The sequence below is a fragment of the Heliangelus exortis genome, chromosome 1 (assembly GCF_036169615.1).
Source record: "Heliangelus exortis chromosome 1, bHelExo1.hap1, whole genome shotgun sequence".
In the NCBI taxonomy this organism is placed as follows: domain Eukaryota; kingdom Metazoa; phylum Chordata; class Aves; order Apodiformes; family Trochilidae; genus Heliangelus; species Heliangelus exortis.
In genome coordinates this window covers 113463465-113482051 of record NC_092422.1, presented here as the reverse complement: position 1 = coordinate 113482051, position 18587 = coordinate 113463465, and the positions used below count along the sequence as shown (strand labels likewise).

Genomic DNA, 18587 nt, shown 5'->3' with positions numbered 1-18587 from the left:
TCATACTGCCTCTCCAAGACACCAGTAAGAAGCCAAGTTCACAAGTGTCTCAAACATCCAGTTCCTTCTCATTTTAGGAAAAAACTGTGGATCTATAACTACTTTCCTGACTTCAAAGACAAAGCATTCATGCATTTTTTTATTATTTGATTTTTTTTAATTAATTTTATCACAAGAACAGGGGATAAAATTACTGAAAGGATTTTTTTAAGAAAGACTTTTAAAAAGGATTTAAAGGATTAAAAGCAACAAAAAACCTCCCCAAATCCTGTGATACAAGTTCTCAAACAAACTTAACACAAATAAACCAAGTGTGTTTGTATGAACTCTGCGGTTGCTATTTTAACATTGTGTAATTCAAATGAGTTTGTCACCCTCCCAACAAGTTATTCTTTAGCTCAGATAACTTGTCTGCTTCCCAGTTTAACTTTTAAGTCCTGTAACTACACTGTCCAGTTTCAACAGCCATAAGTGCATAATATGATGCAATGGCAATTAAAAGCCCAGTCAAGATTATTTCCTTTTGGATAAAAAAAAATAAATAAATCATTCCTTTCTGAGCAGCAGTTCTGACTCCTATTTCTTCCTACAGCATGTGTGCAAAACAATTGGTTAATTTTGTTTATTAAGAATGTCTGTTCCTTCACTGCAGACAGCCTGATCTGAACTCTCATACTCCTTACCTGCCACAAAGTCCCACCAAGTTTACTTAATACAACAAGCAGCTAAACACAGAAGCAAAAGAATGGCATGCCTCAGTTGTACTTTTCCCTTACTCTCCTAGAACTGGACTCTGGCATCTCCAATCTGTATTTAAGTTTGGTATCAGTCCCCTAATACTGGGTAGAAAAAAAGATCATGAAGGATAAAAGCAGTCCTCTTAGTAGTTAGATATATTTTGAAAAAAACATGACTTCTTAACAGATTTACTCCACTTTCACTTAGCACTTCAGATTTCCTAACTGATCTGTCACTTTTCAGCAAGTCATAGAATTAAAAGCCTGCAGGAGCATACTAGACAAACTAGAACAGCTGTTACACAGTTAATGCAGCAGTGACTGCAAACACCTACATGAACTGTGTTGGTCTAAATTACACAGGTCATCTCACTAAGCCTGCAAGCAGCTCTACTGCTCATGAAACGATACAGGAAGAATCACTCATCAAACAAGTGCCCCCAAACTATTTTTCTTATGAAATACCTTATTTGATCTCTTCCTTTTCTCCCTTCAAAACCAACAGCAGATTTTACTGTTAGCAATTTCTATATTAAAAGGCACTACCAGATTTCATTGATCCTTTCTCAGCAAAGACAAAGCATACATAATTTTTCCTCAACTCTATACAAAAAGGGAATGCAAAGTGTCAGCTACTGGGGAACGTGTGTATTAGCACAGCCTGATCAGAGCTCCATATACACCATGGTTCATGATCATACATCTTCACTCATCCCAAGCAAGAGGTGGTAATTTGAGTCCTGGTGGGTAGGCACAGCAGAAAAGAGGAGAAGCTGGGAAGTTGTTTGAGGCATGCTGAAGTCCTGAATGACTTTATCTGTCATTTCCCTATGGGTGTTTGGAGGCTGCAATAACAAATACACATTCCAAACACGCAACATGAACACGTTGCCAAAGTTAAAGCTTGTGCACAGGTATCCCAAGTGAAGGCTTTACTGACTCTGTCAGGAACTTCAATAAAAAAAGCATTACCCAGAAAAATCCACCTATTCCATGTAATTTCTCAAATGCTCCAAATATTACCAAGGAATCGTGACATAGCTCAATTAGTGCATAACCATCTGCTGCATAGGATGAGACAAAATATAATTTCCAGATTAGTCATTAGCAGAAAAGCTTTATACTCTTGTCTAGAAAGCTCTTACCCTTTTGGATAGGCAAGTATGTGTCCAAAACCATCTCCACCTCAAAAAAAGATTTCAGATTTTGTTTTGTTTTCTTTAACATCTTGAGAATTTTCTTCTCTTAGTTGCTGCTAAGGACACAATGTTCCACTAAAGAATCACATCCTGTACAGTTTTGTTTACCTGTCTTTCCCTCCAGAGGTATGCAAATAGCTCACCTGTAGCAGACTTGAAAAAGACAATATTACAACACTGCTTCTTTGCAGAAATACAAACAAAGCTGTAACTGAACCAAAGACCAAAAAAAGAGCTTAACTTCCACTCCCAAGATTTGCCTGTTAAAGCTTTCATTCCATAAGCTAGAAATTTCCCTCTCAGTATCACTATTCAACCAATTCCATGCTGTTTTTCTGAATTACGCTACATTTCTGATGGCTTTGCTCCCAGTGACTTACAAGATAAATAAATCACACTAATCTATTTTTTTCCTCATCTATTACATTTAACTTTCAGAATCGGGACTAATTCTTTAGGTGTGTGTAATATCAATTCATATTATATAGAACTTTCTACTGGTACAGCTGGGGAAAGCATATTTTCATGGGACACCAACTGCCTGTTCAGAACAGGCTGAAACTTCATGGCAGCCAGATTTACCCCAGTGCCCACCTTGGAGCTTTATCAACAGCAATAGAGAGATTGCCAGGGTGAAAAGAAGCAACAAAAACATTGGAGTTACATCAGCCATGTTCAAGGGCTAGTCAGGACCAGTGTTTCTCTTTTCTAACCATTTTAAAACACTGTTTCTGTATCATCAGTGATAGCAGGTGGCTTAAAAAAATAAAAAAGCACCTCTCTAGATATTGAGAAGCAAACAAAAATTATACCGATGCTACAGGTAAATCAAAAGCGAAAAGCCATTTATACAGAAGTTGCAACATTTCAGAAAAAAAGTGTAAGTGTGCTTAAGACTTTTGCTCCTTCAGAGACCCAAAGCATTTATCTGATTCTCATCCTCCTTAGCAGACTGCTTCAAACCAGCAATAAAAAAGGAGGCTAATAAATCTCCACTGTCACAAGCTATGATGTCTGCCTCTACTTCACAAGGTTTCCTCAGAAGTGACATACCAAGCATAAAACACAGGAGATAAAGCAACTGTCATGGAGCCCTAAGTACCAGTCTGCCAAAACACAGTTACCAATTAAACAAGGCCAGTAAACCATTCCCAGACTGAACATCAGTCTTCAGAGAAAGGTGGAAGGAGCATTCAAACAGCCCTAGATTGAAGAAACACTTCATCTAACCCTTACTAGTCTTGGGCCCCAAAGTATGTCAGCTTCTGTCTGTGCTGCAGCAAGTTATCTTCCATATTGTAATGTCTATCTGCATCCCTCATGTGAAGGATTGAGTCATAAATGTTTACCATATTCTTGGCATACATATTCTCACACACTAGCTCTTTCTCAGAGACCAAATCCATGCTTGGCAAGATTCAGAATCTTTTTCCAAGCTTTGTGCAAACTCACTTGCTCTTGCATTATGAAAAATGAAAGGCTTACTTTCACTTTTCACTGTATCATTTGTTAGCTTCTATTATTGTACTCCTTCAATTCAACTTTAAACTGACACAACATTTCAATAAAATTCTTTTCTAAAAGCTTCTTTTATTATTTTCTTTCCAACGCCTTCTTCGCACCTCAGATTTCCAAATCCTTAAACAAGACTCCCAGATAAAAGCAATTTTCTGAGAGATGGCTCAATTGATTTCAACTCTTTCCACCTACCTTTTCATTTAAAGGAAGGACTTACTTTTCTGTTCCTTCTTTCCATGGGCATTCTTCTTACTGTAGACACACATGAACTTCCTTTGACAGCTTATTAATAGAAACTGTAGTCCCCAGACAGAACACCCTCGCTTTTGAGGCAGGGATCCTTTTCATTAGCTTCCTCCCTCATCTTCTTCATTACAGATGAAGAACACAATATTTTCATGGGTTTCTTCTTCCAAGAATATTAAATTTAATTATATTTCAGTATGAAGAGTGTAAAAAAGATAAAATGCAAATCCAGAATCTTCAGATAGGACTTCTAGATGTAACTTAATTTCCAAAGCATCTCTGACTTCCATCATTTCTAGTTGCAGATGCCAAAACTAGAACTATTTAGTCAAAAGCAGATGCAAGCTTTAAGGGTTCCAGTAAAGAAGGAAACCTCTAAGATTAGTTTTACAAAATTTTTTTTCTTACTACAGTGAGGTTAAGGAAGTCAAGCTTTTTCCATCTCCATGTGAAAAAAACAACCAAAAAGCAAAAAAACAGTAAAGAACAAACAAACAAAAAACCCCAAGAACAATAACCAAAAAAAGACAAAACAAGACCAAAAAAACCCCACCCACCCTAAAAACAGCCGTTAGTAGCACTACCAGCTTAATAATTGCTTACAGTAGTACCAAAAATAATTCCTTCTCAAAGTTTTTCAATAAAGTTATCCGAAGTAGTATTTAAGAGAGAGGGAAAAGATATGCTTTGTATAAATCTTTTTCCTCCTTTCCTGAGATTTTTTTGCCTCCCTTCCTTCTCCCCACTCACCATAGTCAGGAAAGAGATTATATCCCAGAGGCTCCCAACCCAAGCTTGCTGCTAATTACATGTGCTCACAGTCCCTATTGAGCATTTATGACACCTGGCCTGACTTTCAGAGGCATGGCACAACTGCCTACTCCCACTTAAATCCATGAAAAATTGAAGTCAAACCAGTCAGGCTCTAACATCCACATTAGTTCCCATCGTCAGAGAAGCAAGAAAACCAGAAGAAATAAATCCTTGGAGCAAACCAAAGTTGCTGGAAATGTGCAGCCTCTCAAAGGTTACCCAGGTAACCAAAGCTGATCCCAGGATGCTGCCACAGACAAGTTTTGCTGTTGTAGCAATTCCTCAGTACTACTGATTTAAGAGTAGAAATGAGCAAAACAAATCCACACCTGCCACAGGACACTGGGATCATCCTGTGCCAAATCTTAGTGACACATGCTTTGCACACTGCAACAAGCTACCTTCTGTGTTATCACCTACACATTCACTATGACTCAGTATTTAGGGAGTTTTAATGAGTTGTTTATACATTCAGCAGCTGATCGTCAACCATGCAAGTTACTAAAACTCATTTTCTACCTAGAAGAGCAAGGAAAGATGCCAATGACATAATGCTTTAACTAAAATTTTGCCTTGATTTTGTGACTTTCAGCCTCTTGCTATTTCTCAGCTCAGTCCCCTTGAGGCTGAGAAAATGACTACCACTCATACAGCCTCCTGTAAGCAGATTAGTAGAGGTTTTTAAAACTAATCAGTGACAAACTGTACACATAGAACTTTACAAGCCACAGAACTATTTTACAAGAGGCAAGTATTTACACAGTTCCTTTGTTTTAACTGCAAGGTCATATTTGCAGAACCAGATAAATGCTAACTTCAAACAAATAATGAGGTCCAATCTTGAAGTATGAATCACAGACAGAAGGCAACCATTTATTTATACTGGAGAATTCCTCACACTCTCTTAGCACTGCACTGAAGAATCTCATCCCCCTGAAGTTACAGGCACTTGTTATTATGGGAAGCAGAAAGCAGCACTGTGAGGACACACAATATCCTTCACCATACATGTCTAAAGCTCTGTTCAAAGATTTCTAACCTTCAGCATGTGTCCCAAACCTAAAAATGCAAAGGAAACATCAGAGTTATATTCTTCATCTATTACAGTTTACTGACTTTATTTTAGATTGCCAAGTTTATCAAGGAAAGACTAAGTTGCTAACTGCAAGCCCAACAAACTGACCCCCAAACCTAAACAGTTTTCTTCCTCAGGTAAACTACATATAAACGATATTAACAGCTGTACAAACACCATCAAGTGTTAGTTTACACAATCTAATTCTCCACCTAATGAGAGATTAGATGGCAGTTACAATGTCCTACACAACATAATTTGCTACTGATTCAAGTACAAAGCTACAGATGAGCAGGGACAGAACATGCCTGTTATCTGCTTTGTCACTGTAGGAACAGAAGATAAGATACTGAACAACCAAAGCATTCTCTAACACCACAATTCTACATTTAGGCCTATCGCATTTTTGTTGGCTCCAGACTACTGTTCCTCAGCTTAAAAGCACACATACATTTTAGGGGAAGTTTATGCAAAGGTCTGAGATGTGCAATCAATGTTCTGGCCTTTAGGACATCCTCTTATTTTGAGCAGAAGGGATGAAAAGACATACAAGCTAAATTTATAAATAAGTAGTTGGGAAATCTGATTTCCTCAGTTTTGCTTCCAGCTCTGCCACAGCTTCCCCCATCTTTGCTAGTTACTTAATCTTTCACCTGCTGAGCATAATGAACACTGATGATATCATTAGGATGAGGACACTGCAGTCTAGATGATGTTCCTATGCACAAGCTGAAACATACCAATTTACTGAGGCCACCTGATGCAGAGCTTGAGTCAGACTGTTAGAGCTCTGAGGAAGGGAATCAGTCTCTCACGAGATCAGATGTTATCCTGCCTGCTGCTGTATGCACAAATGTTCCCCTTTCCTACCTAATTCCAGCAACCCATCCACCAAACTAATAGGAAGATATACACTCTTAAGCTCGCCTTCTCTCATGGCACTAGGAGGGGACAGAAAAAAAGAAAAGAGAAATCCATCAAAAGAATGAGTATTAAATACAGCATTTATTATTACACTTTCCACTTTCAGCGAGGCGCTTCCTTAGAGAGGAGTGAAATTTAACCTCTTCTTTCTGCCCTCCTTATTCACAAATCTCATTCTTTACAACACAGTAAGCTTATTTACTTTTGCGGAAAACAGATGTGTTTACCTAAAAAAACCCCAAAAAACAAAAAACCAAACCAAAAAAAAAAACCAAGACACTAGGAAAGCACATCAGAACAAGTACACAACACTGAGAATCAAAATTCAGGCCTTACTGTTAAAAAGAACCAAGAATGTCTTTCTAAAGGCATATAGAGACATGGCAAGAAACTGGAAGGACAGGCCTGGGCATAGAAGCCTTAAGTCACTTAGCCTGTTACCAACCTGATATGTGACATCAGGTAAACAACTTTACCTCTCCTTGGTCTCATCTTACACTTTAGAAAGCTGATAATGATAAAATTACCTATCTCACTACACGGATGCAGAACGTTTCACTAATTCATGAGTACAAAGCAACATGAGAACTTAGGATATAAAGCTAGTAGATATACACAACATATAAATTAAAATATATGATATTCACAAATAAAACACAAATTATAAGATAGATAAAACACACTACCCAAAAGCTCCAGTCAGCACTCCAGCTATACTGAGCAGGAACCTGCATTTTCTCTGTGCTCGAACCAAGAGTCTCCTCTGAATCAGTAAGCAGCTGGTTAATAACACCATGATCCACCTCATGAACTTCCTGTGAACAAAGAAGCAAGGTATTTAATTCAACAATGGAGGAGAAAGGTGAAGTAAGAAGATGGTTAATCAGTTTAACAACTATGTATTACATGAAACTTTACATGCTAGTTTCACAAAAGTAAGTGGCATGGAAACACTTCCCACTGACAGTCTCTTAATTGACTTCACATTTTTTCCAGAGTATATATTTAGCTATTATTTAATTTTTTATTGTAATATTTTATTTTCACAGCAGCCCCTCAACTTGCACACTGAAGCTACACAGATATTTAGAGACAGAATAACATCAGCACTCTGTGGGGCCATTTAAAACTTGCAAAGGCTCATGCAGGCGCAGGATCTACTGACATATATAATTGTACTACAAACACATCAAATACTTACGCATCGTATTAGTTATGCCATAAACTGGGTATTTTTCATATATAAATACAAGCACTACACTTCAGAGGCAAATAGTTATATTCACATCACTTGTTTTTATCGTAACTCCTCTGTAGCACTTTCCCTTGATATAAATACTTTTTATTTGGGAGGTCGGTTTTATTTCATGAAGAGAAACTGAGCTACAGAAAGACTTACCCCAAGACACCTAACAAACTCTGACAAAACCAGTCCAGAGCCCTAGCCAATAACTAAGACCACCTGTACTGCTGCATCTTTCGAAAAGAGATGAAGCTAGGTTTCGAGTTCAGAACGACTTAAACCCGAACCACTGCTGGCACACACGAGTGCCCGGGGCTAAGCAGGGGTGCGAACATCCTGCCAGCGGGCCGGTTCTCCTCCGAGGCTCCAGCCAAGCCTGCGACCCAGACTAGGGGCGAAAAAAGACAAGGGGGTGAGGAGGCAGAGAGCAGAGGCGCTCCCGCTGCCCCCAGGAGACACCCCAGGCTACGAGCCGAGGGAGAAGGGCTGCTCTCTGGAGGCTTTCCACGCAAACACGGCGGCTCGCTGCCGCTTCCACCAGCTGCTGCTCACCACCCCGCTTCCCCCACAGCCGCCGGACTCGTAAAAGCCACAGCCGTGCCGGTCCCGACCCGACCCGACCCACCACCGTACGGCCAGAGACAAGGGGCTGCCACAGCAACCCCACAGCTGCCTCCTCTCCCCAGCGCGGCTGGGTCTCTTCTCTCTCCAGGCAGCTCTCGGCACCCCAGAACCCAGACCCTCTCTCCGGGGGCCGCACCAACCTCACAGGGCGCAGGCCGCCCCTCCTCACCCAGGGCCCACAGCGCCAGCGCTTCCCGGGCCCGCAGGGCCACCGCCTCCGACCCCCGGCCGTGCCCTCCTCGTCTCAAAGAAAAACCCAACAAAAACTTTCGTGGAAGTGTGCGGTGGTGGTGGCGGCGGAGCGGAGGGCGGCGGCCCCGCACTCCCTGACAGTGTTTCCCAGCGCTGCAGCGACCACCCCGTTGCTTGCCTTCAGGGGCAGCCTCACGGCCTCGGCCCGCCCGTCCCCGGGGAGAAGGAGCGGGGCTCCCGCCCCCCCATACCTACCTGCGCAGCCCACCGCCGGCGGCCGGCTGGCCAGGGGGGCGGCACGGCGGCGTGGGGCCGCGGCGGGGCAGCTACCGGGGGCATGGAACCCGCCGTAGGGGCGGGGAGGGCAGGCGGGGAGCGCGCAGACCGCGGCGGCGGTGCTTACCATGGAGGGGGGCGAGGGCGGCGCGGCGCCCGCTAACTGCCTCAGCGGGGCGCACGGCGGGGCCGCGGCCGCCATTTAAAGGGGCCGGCGCCGGCCGGGCCGCGGACCCGTGGAGGAGGAGGAGAAGAAGAAGGAGGGAGGCGGTTGCTAAGGGCGAGCGGTGCCGGTGCTCCTGAGGAAGGGAAGCTGCGAGGGAGGTGGAGAGGGCCGCGGCACCTCTGATTCTCTCCTCGGCCGGCTCAGCGACCCCTTCAAGCGGCTTCCAGAAGGGTTAATTAGGAAGCCTCAGAGCCAGTGGAAAGTTTGAGGACCGTAGCCGGAAAAACTCCAGGCTGCGGGGAGTCGGGCGGGGGGGTGTGGGGGCGGTGTTAGCTGTCTGCCTCCTGAGGAGCAGCCCCGATCCCCGCCGCCCTCCCCTGGTGCACAGCGTCCAGGGCAGCCGAAGCGGCTGCTAAATTCTGACGGCGGGGGGTTTGGGGTTCAGTGGAAAATACCCCCAGAGAACACTTCCCGGAGGACACCTCGGAGGAGAAAAGGGAAGGAAATCCCTCTCATTGCTGCGGTCTCCTCAGGCGCCCCGGGAGATGTCGCAGCCTGAGGGGCCGGTCAGGGCTGCCGGCATGAAGGGACAGAGTAAAGATAATCCAACATTTGGTACCTCACGGTCCCGAGGGTGCTGGCAGAGGAGCAGGCGGAGGCCTGACCTGGGCACCGCTGCTGTGCGGGCTGGCTGCAGCCCAAGCAGGGGATGGGATGAAAGGAAAGAAATGAATGGTGAGGTGCTCGTCTTAGGAAGCCCAGGCTCTCGGTTTTTCAAGTTGCTAAGCATCGCCGAGTGTTTGCTGCCCAAGCTGTGAGCCCGGTTTTGAAAAGCCGGGCTCCAAGTTAGACAGCACCAAACGGGGCCCCTCGCATCAGGGTACCCCACTGGAGCAGTGACGGCTTGCAGGCTTCTGCCCTCAGGATGTGTTGCAAGGAAAAAGAAAAAAATAAAAGCCGTGTGACATTACAAGAAACGTCTGCTTTGCTGGGTGTACCGTTGGTGGAAAATTTAATGCAAAGGGATGGATGGATGGATGGATGGATGGATGGAATGCCAAGACAATGAATAGAGCAGCACAGTGTGGCAACACTGTTTTTTTCCTGCTATCTCTTTCTCTCACAGCTTCTTCAGAGAGCGGGTTGAGGCTCTTCCTGGAAGGACATCTCTGGGCCTTGTGGTACCTGCCTGCTGACAGTGAAGGTGACACAAGTCCCTGTAGCTGATGTCCCCTCCCAGCCGTCAGTCAGGGTAGCTGTAACACCACTGGCTAGGAGCCTCCAAAGTTTACAAGAAGGTGTAAAACAACTGTGTGTTTTATTTCATTTTTCTTGCTTGCTTTCTTGCTCTGGACCTCTGAAACTCAATTTTTTTTAGACTTTTCTCAACAACCCTCAGGGGAACTGTTTTCTTTTAGTCCAAAAGTTTAGATTGTCTCTAAATAATACTGGGTTATCCAAGTGGGAAAAGCTCCACATCTCACCTGATGACTTCCAGCAACACTAAAACCCCTTGGTATTCCTTCAGTTAAAATCTGGCTGACCTGACCATTTTGCTTAGGCGTGTCCTATTTAATGAAGGATTCACAACAGAATTGTTATTACAGGATGAAATGAACATAAACAGCATTTCTAAGAATAAGGGTAGTATATCCATCACAACACATGTGAAGTTTGGTTGGTTGGTTTTTTAAACACACCAAACATTTGGGTCTAAATCAGATACTTATTGGAATGCCTTTGGTCCAGCTCCATCTATGCTGACTTCAACACACAGTCACAGCCAGCACTCTGAGCCAGTAACTCTGTCCCAGTTCCTCTTGATCTGACAGGTGCCTTTGACTTTACTTCTTATTCCCTCCTCAAACTCTTGATTGTTTTTGACTCCTCTTTCTCCTTTCATAGATATTTTGGTTTTGCACACTAATCCTTTGGCAGTACTTCCTGACCCTCACAACCTGCCAGCTTTCTACTGAAGTGCTGTGTTGCTCTGCAATTCACCCCAGCTCCTTTCTTAATGTATGGTTAACTTGGGAGTGATTCCTGTTGTGTAATCCCAGGGCTCCTTACTCTCACAACCCACTTCAGGAAGAAATATTTGCCTTTTAGGTTCCTTTAGGCATACTCCCCCTAGCTTATCCTGCTTTCACTGATACAGGTGACACCACATTCAAAGCTAGAGCAACAAGTGAGCATTGAAGGAATGGGTTGTTCCTCTTGACATTTGGTCAGCAGAATTTTGCCAAGTCTGGTGTGGAATTTCTTGAAGCGGTTGTTGTAGAGAAATCACATGCAAAGGTGCAGATCACAGAATTTATCAAAAGTGTATTCAAGAAAGCCAAATGACAGCAGCATGATGGTAGATATCCTTATGATGTGATGGAGGCTTTTTTGGGTGCTTTTTGCTTTCAAATATGAAGAAAAGCAGAAACAACCATGTCTCTCTGCTGTATTCTTTGTGCTTTTCACAGATGTGAAACTGAGTCTTCACCAAATGCACAAGTACAATTCCATTATCTGAAGAGTCCTAAAGACAAACAAAATCATTAGATAAACCCAGTAGGCTTCTGGAAATGTTTGCTGTAATCCCTAATCCCATAGTTGAGGGGAAAAGAGTCATCCACCTAGGAAGAGTAGCACCTGCTTGGTACAGCAGCAGCACAGCTGGCAGGGCTGGATGCTACAGGCAAGGGTTTGGGGTTGCTTCCAAGTCTTCCCACAAAGCAGTGCTGGCATCTGTCTGTGTGCATAAACCTACACTTGCCATTCCAGAGCACTCCTGCCCATTCTATTGACAAGACACCCCCCTTTAGCAGTTTTCCCCTCCACCCTGGTGGCATAGATGAGCTTTACTTAAATGGAGTTTAAGTAATCAACTTTTGATGAATAAGGATTTGATCAGCACTGAAAAAAAAATACTTTGGGGTATGCATTTTACCTATAATCACCATGTGCATATGGACACAAGGATACCGAATTCCTGTAACTTCCTTGCATGGTGCACAGGGATGACAAGTGTCTGTTTGCTCAAAAAAATGGAGCCAATGCTCTTTGTCTTCTCAGGTCCACCAGGGAAAGGTTTGGCAGAAGAGAGGGGCACCTTGCAAATATCTGGATTATATAAATTCTGGATTATATAAGGTGTCAGTGAAAAATAATGGATTATTTTTACTCTGCTCTTTAAGCATTTTCTGTATCTTCTCTGGGAGACATCAGAACATCCCCCAGGAAGCCACTGTTGTCACTGCAAAGGTGGCTGTTATCTGGGCAGCAGGCAGAGCACTGTGAGCTCAAATCTGTGGTAACTTTAGTATGTGTGACACTCACAGGGCAGAACGTGTGGTCCTGTTGCAATAACATATGCATATTTTTTTTGTCCATAATACTGGAGGGAGAGACAGTGAGACTGTATACATCAGCAACTATGAACCAGCACATTGGGAAGCTCTATAGATCTGCAGTATATTCTTTCCTTTTCTTTTTGCTGGTGGATGAGCACTAAACCACCTTTCTTGATTAGAAGAAATATAGTTTGTTCTTAGAGTTTGGCTTCAGAGGCTCTCGTTCTTTTTTCAGAAAGAAACTTTTTGATGAGGACTTCCTCAGGATGCCCAAAAACTATCTTTAGTGTTGTGTACTGCATTCAAACCTAGTTTTCTTTATGGATACTTTTCTATTTCGTTACTAGAAATGTTCAGAAAGTATACGTTTGCCTATCTTTTTCAAGAAGAAAGGCTTTGTTACCATCATTGCTAAGAGCTTCATTCCTATTTTGGTTCTCTAATGTATTAGCAACTGGTTATAATCATAAGGTAGTTACTCATATCTATTTGCAAAAATCAACCTTAGCCTAGGGCAAAAGCCATATAAATTAAGATGAGCAATGTGCAGCCATTGATCATAGATAACTGGGAGCTGAATACAGCTGCCATAGCACCCTTGTGACACCAGCTGAGTGTGCAGTTGTGCTCTAAAGCCAATAAAACAATCTGAAAGATTATTAGCATAGGAGAATTTTTAGGTGGTTGGAAATTGAGCCCTATTTGCCCCCAACTTCTCCATCTATTGTCTGTGAACAAAGGAGAGGAGGCCCAACTAGAAAGGACAAATTTTGCACTGACCTCCACCCATCACTTTGGTTCCCCCCTACAGAAGAAGCTTGCAGGGATGCTTGGGTTTTATTCCAGGCACCGAAGTGTAAGTTTGAGGCTGCAGGACTAGAAGAGAGCACAGGTATATTTTATTCTTTCCTTTTGTCACCCCACCTTCTCTAGCCTGCCTTGTGTATTTCTCATTAACAGCCAGCCACATGGCTTTACATGGGAAAGCATCAACCTGCAGATTATATACAGGGGAGGCTGATGGCTTAGTAGGTACCTTAATAGTCCTGGCAAATGTGGAGCATGCTGTGACATTACAGGGAGTCCCAGAGAGCTTGCAAACCTTTTCAACCCCTCATGGTTGAAAACTGGCCATGAACTATCAGCTTCGTATGACAATGACCTATTAGATCATCTAGTAATTTTTCCAGGCCAAGACAAGATCATCCTTGCTATATTTCTCTGTACTCTGCCTGGCTCAAGTGCTTTCACTGAAAAACCTTGCATTCCTCTCCACGGGGACTGAGCCCTACAACCTGCACTGACAGGGGCCCTACACATCACTCTGCTAATGAAGTGATTGACTTAGAAAGACCTTTCAGGCAGAGCCAACAAGGCATTTGGCATAGTATGCTCCCAGATGCCAATATGATAAGAGCATTGTGTATTTGAATGCCAGTGCACTAGTATGATCCAGTTTTACAGCCTTACAAAAGAGAGAAAGAGAAAGAAAGAAAGAGAGGAGAGAAAGAAAGAGAGAAGGAGAGAAAGAGAGAGAGAAAGAGAGAGAGAAAGAGAGAGAGAAAGAGAGAGAGAAAGAGAGAGAGAAAGGAAGGAAGGAAGGAAGGAAGGAAGGAAGGAAGGAAGGAAGGAAGGAAGGAAGGAAGGAAGGAAGGAAGGAAGGAAGGAAGGAAGGAAGGAAGGAAGGAAGGAAGGAAGGAAGGAAGGAAGGAAGGAAGGAAGGAAGGAAGGAAGGAAGGAAGGAAGGAAGGAAGGAAGGAAGGAAGGAAGGAAGGAAGGAAGGAAGGAAGGAAGGAAGGAAGGAAGGAAGGAAGGAAGGAAGGAAGGAAGGAAGGAAGAAAGGAAGGAAGGAAGGAAGGAAGGAAGGAAGGAAGGAAGGAAGGAAGGAAGGAAGGAAGGAAGGAAGGGGAAGGAAGGAAGGGGAAGGAAAGGAAAGGAATAGAGGCTGTGCTGTGATCTCTCCTGAACAGAGCTGGCACGAAAGGATATCACCAACTCCTCTTCTGTTTTGATTTTTCTAATTGGCTATAAGTTATGTGATATATGTTGGATCAAAGATGTGGGATAACACAGATGACAATGCCAGTCATTTCATGATAGGACGTACAAATAAAACTCATTGTGAGCATATGCAACATGAGAGCACATTGTTCCTGCTTGGTTTTGTTCCCTGTGCCACTAAATTACTCTGTAAAAACAATACCTTTTACGTCACCAAAAAGAATAAAAATTTTAATTGTATTGCAGGGGGTGCGTATAGTAAGGCTGGATTAGCTTTAGTGGAGAACAAATTCTGTGGCCATTCCTTGAAAACAAGATTTCAGTTAATAACCAACATCAATTCTGCTCTACCTAAAGCAGCACTATTCAGCAGAGATAATAGTTAATGAGCAGAGACCTTAAGAGTACAGTCCTGGTTTTGCTGGGACAGAATTCTAAAATAATTTTTCTGTTTAGAGAAACTGTAGTTTTGAGACTGTAGAGTCCATTTTTGTGAGAACAAAAGAGATAGAATGCCTGGTATGTGAATTTCCTTAATGACCAAGGTCAAAGGTGCTTTTGAACTCCAGTGGTCTATGAGAGGCAAATCTCAGGGCTGCTGACCCAAACAGGCCAACTATAATATCCCTACCTTAATTGTCACCCACACTATAAACAGGGAAGTTTGTGGGAATGTTTGGGGGGTTCTACCATGCCTGCTTTCCCAAGAGGGTTCTGTCTGTCTCGTCAGTCGTCCTGCAGCTGAGGCTCACTCCTCTGGTTGCTGTGACTGTCACACTCTGAAGCTGTTGTGTTCACAGTGTTGGGCATTCAGCACACAGCTCGTGAGTGCTATCTGGAGCTGAGTATCACTTCTTATCCTGTGTTAACTTTGGGGTTAAGAGTAGTTCATAATTCTTATTCTGTTAAATCTGTTTTCATTTCAACCCAAGTGTCTCCTTTCCTTTTCCTGATCCCCCCTCTCGGTGCTAAAGCAAAAGTGTAGCCCAAGTTGGTGGTGCTGTGGGTAGGTTTCCATGTGAGGGTTAGGGCCAGAAAATGTTTTCTGTGGTCACTCTTTGCCTTTTTTTGCCAGGCCCGTTTATATGGAATTTTGGAGCCGTATTGAGCAACAGTGGGAGAGCAGCCAAGGGGTTGAATATTCGAGGTTTTTGGTGCTAAAGCAAACCCATAGCCCGATTGTTGGTGGTGCTGTAGGTAGGGTTCCATGTGAGGGTTAGGGCCAACAAAAGTTTTCCGTGGTCACTCTTTGCACTTTTGAGCCAGGCCCTTTTGTGTGGTATTTTGGAGCTGTATTGAGATACATTGGGAATGTGGCCAAGGGGTGGAATTGTTTGCCTTTTTGGGTACTGTCACGGTTTAACACGGCCCAGTAATTAAACCGAATAACAGATGCTCTCTATTAATCCCCCTCCCCTATTTGATAAAGATAGGAGAAAGTATAAGGGAGAGAGATTTATGGGTTGGAAACTAAACTACACAACTTTAATGGAACAGTAATGATAAACAGGAAAAATTACTAAATATATAAAAATATACAGGAAAATTGATACCACGTTCTCCCCACCCCCTTTCCCCCAATACCTCTCACGTCACCACCGAGGCTGCAGGGCAGCCCTGGGAAAGTCCAGGCTGGACTCCTGGGGTCAGCAGCAGTCGGGAGCTGGAGGCAGGAACACACAGATATGGGCTGGCATGGATCAGGAGCACAAGCAGAGGGACAGACGGAATCCTCTCAGGATGCTGAAGCAAACAGGGACAGGTGAAAAAGGGGAAGCAGGAAGGGGTTTGACCCTTGTGATCCCTCACATTTATACTGAGTATGACATATATGGGATGGAATACTCTGTTTGGTCAATTTTGGGCATTTCTCTTGTCCACTCCTCCCTAAAGGAGTGCAGCAAGTGTGACCTCTTTACTCTTTCCTTCCAGAGGGCAAAATGTTCCTCAGAACTGAGCAGTGCCCTTGGCTCTGCACACCAGTCTCTAGCAGTAACTATAAACATTGAGTTGTTACCAGTCCCAGAAGCAGACACTGTCTGAGAAACTTGCTGTTAATTTCAGCAAGTGCAGCTACTTACAAGAGTCTTAGCTGAAAGCAAAAGTGCAAGACAGAAAATTACCCTTATCCTGGTCCAAACCAAGACACCAGGTCATGACAAATGCCCACCAAGCCCTTTCCCACGGGGCTGCTCCCAGCCAGGCAGCCCCAGCCTGTGCCATGGCCTGGGTGAGTCCCCTGCAGGGGCAGACACTGGCACTTTTTTTTTGTAGATCTTTCAGTGGTTTTTTGCAGATCTTTCAGTTGGTCTCATTAGAGGAGACTGACACTTACGGCTGGATTTTGGAACGAGCTCAGTTCCCATTTTGTGCGGCCCCAAGCGTGGTCTGCGGCTCAAGACGAACTCAGTTGACTTTTTGCTTTCGGTGGGGAGCCGTGTGATTTCCCCCTCTTCTCCTAGCACTCCAAAATCCCAGGCTGATGGAAAGGAAAAAATAAAAATCCCCTCTCTGAAGGGATGAGGCAGAGCTGCTCCTGCTATTGACTGGAGCGCTGCCGCCACCTGATGGCCATCCTGGCCGGGAAAGGGACACGGACAGGAGCTCTGCCCAGCTCTCTTGGGGGGGTCTTGCAGCCCTTGCTGAGAAGCACACCCACACTCGTAGGCTGATACCACCCATACAGCAAACCTTCTGCATGAACAGAGTTCACAGCGTCTTTACTTTCCGGAAAGCCTTGGAAGAGCTGATTGCGTTGTACTGACTCGGTATCACTCACCCTCCTTCCCTTCTTGTTCAGTATAGCTTGAGGTGCAGCATCACAGGAGTCACTGGAAGATGCAAAGCCTACAGATGGAAAAACTTCTGATGCCCTGTAAGCCAAAAGTGGAGCTCTAGATGGAATAAAAGCTTTTGTCTCACATCAGTACACGTTGTCTATGGCGTTTTAACTTTTGTTAGTCTGTTTCTTTTCCCTGCAGCTTTGACAGCCACGCTGGCGTATTCAGCATCCTCCTACAGTGAGGAGCAGAACAGCTTTTTGTAAAGAAATTTGTATCAACACCTACCAAAGCCCCACTTCATCTGGCTACATATCTCTGATGAGGTACTTTGGGTCTTGCCCTGCCATTACATCTTGTTTTAAAGGTGGTACTCCAGGTTCATCAGCTGTGCTTCAGAAGGGACTAAAGGGAGCCTGGCTTCCTAAGAGCCCCCAGGCACCACAGCTGCTAACAGCAACCTGTGGAAACTGAGGATGTTTCTTCTGGGGGTGCAGCTGTGGCTCCTCTCTGTCTGAACCTCTTGCTATAGAAGCTCTTGTCCTGCTGGCTTGCTCCAGCCTACAGGTTTGTAATGACAAGTCAGAGAAAACCTGTTTGCACAAGCTATGCCTGGCTGAAGGAATGGGATTTTGATTTACTCTTGCCAAAAGGAAACTTACAATGTAAGGCTCAAGTAACATTTTTAGAAAAAGAAGAGATGAAAGGTTTGCTTGGCATGACCAGTGTTATCCACACAGTTTCCTGACATGACACTAACAGGCTCCCAGGTGGTCAGTGTCCAGGGAATATGCCAATGCCTGTACAGGAGAGCAGCGTATCAGCTCTGAAGTGTGTGTGGTAGGTGAGGGATATGTTCTTTGGCAGGCTACAGGAGTGCCTACTAGCAAAAGACAGAAACCCTTGCTGTCTCCACAACAGCAATAGCCTGGTGTAACTTTGCTTATCCTTGAACACACATCAGAAGTATCCCTCGTGCTGTGAGATGGGAATATGAGGGATAAGAGAGCTGGCCATGTAAGCTAAGAAACACACTCACACATAGCCCACAGAAGAAAGGATGGAGCCCTCTTCTGGGCCAGACTGAATTTCTTTTTAGTAGGAAGCAGAACTAGTCTGAGCATAAACAAGGAATAGGGAGGCATTGTCCCTTTTTGATGGCCACATTTCTTCTGCAGGTCCAGGAAAATAAAGCAGGTCACTTTCCTTCCAAGATGGTATGCTTTAGATCTTTGAAGGCCAGTGTATCTTTTCACAGAGATAGATTTTTAGTTTTTTACAAACTAGGCCAGCAGAAGTCCCTACATATCCTCCAGATCATGTGTGAAAGTATGAGAGTAGAAGGTCAGGCAGTGTGAAAAGACCTAAAACCCATTTGGTAGTGGGTAATGTGTTCTCACTGCACTTGCATATTGATCCATCAGTTTCTGCAAAGGCAGTAATCAAAGCAGG

The 18587-nt window shown here is 43.9% G+C and overlaps 1 protein-coding gene and 2 long non-coding RNA genes across 10 annotated transcripts in view; 1 reads left to right on the top strand and 2 right to left on the bottom strand.

The window, feature by feature from the left end:
- The window catches only part of GRAMD1C (GRAM domain containing 1C), a 55994-nt gene extending 46620 nt beyond the window's left edge, over window positions 1-9374 (bottom strand). For 2 of the 8 annotated variants that reach the window (XR_011729001.1, XM_071759490.1), the window contains exons 1-2: window positions 8827-8967; window positions 7199-7327 (exon numbers count right to left, since the gene is read on the bottom strand). Coding sequence is in view for 7 of the 8 variants with exons in the window: in XM_071759490.1 (XP_071615591.1) it covers window positions 7199-7327; window positions 8827-8910 (213 nt within the window). In the remaining variant the exon portion in view is untranslated. Of the gene's footprint in view, window positions 1-3671; window positions 3807-7198; window positions 7328-8519; window positions 8775-8826 lie in introns of those variants that run through there. The other 6 variants (XM_071759501.1, XM_071759510.1, XM_071759480.1 and 3 more) reach the window with 6 other exon arrangements.
- Window positions 9375-10116: 742 nt separating this feature from the next.
- LOC139803371 (uncharacterized) lies at window positions 10117-17276 on the top strand. The gene is made up of 2 exons (XR_011728992.1): window positions 10117-10313; window positions 17161-17276. It is a non-coding gene; the product is annotated as an uncharacterized lncRNA (long non-coding RNA).
- LOC139803367 (uncharacterized) lies at window positions 11405-16045 on the bottom strand. The gene is made up of 3 exons (XR_011728991.1): window positions 15947-16045; window positions 13135-13230; window positions 11405-11540 (listed from the first exon to the last, which is right to left on the bottom strand). It is a non-coding gene; the product is annotated as an uncharacterized lncRNA (long non-coding RNA).
- Window positions 17277-18587: the final 1311 nt, after the last annotated feature.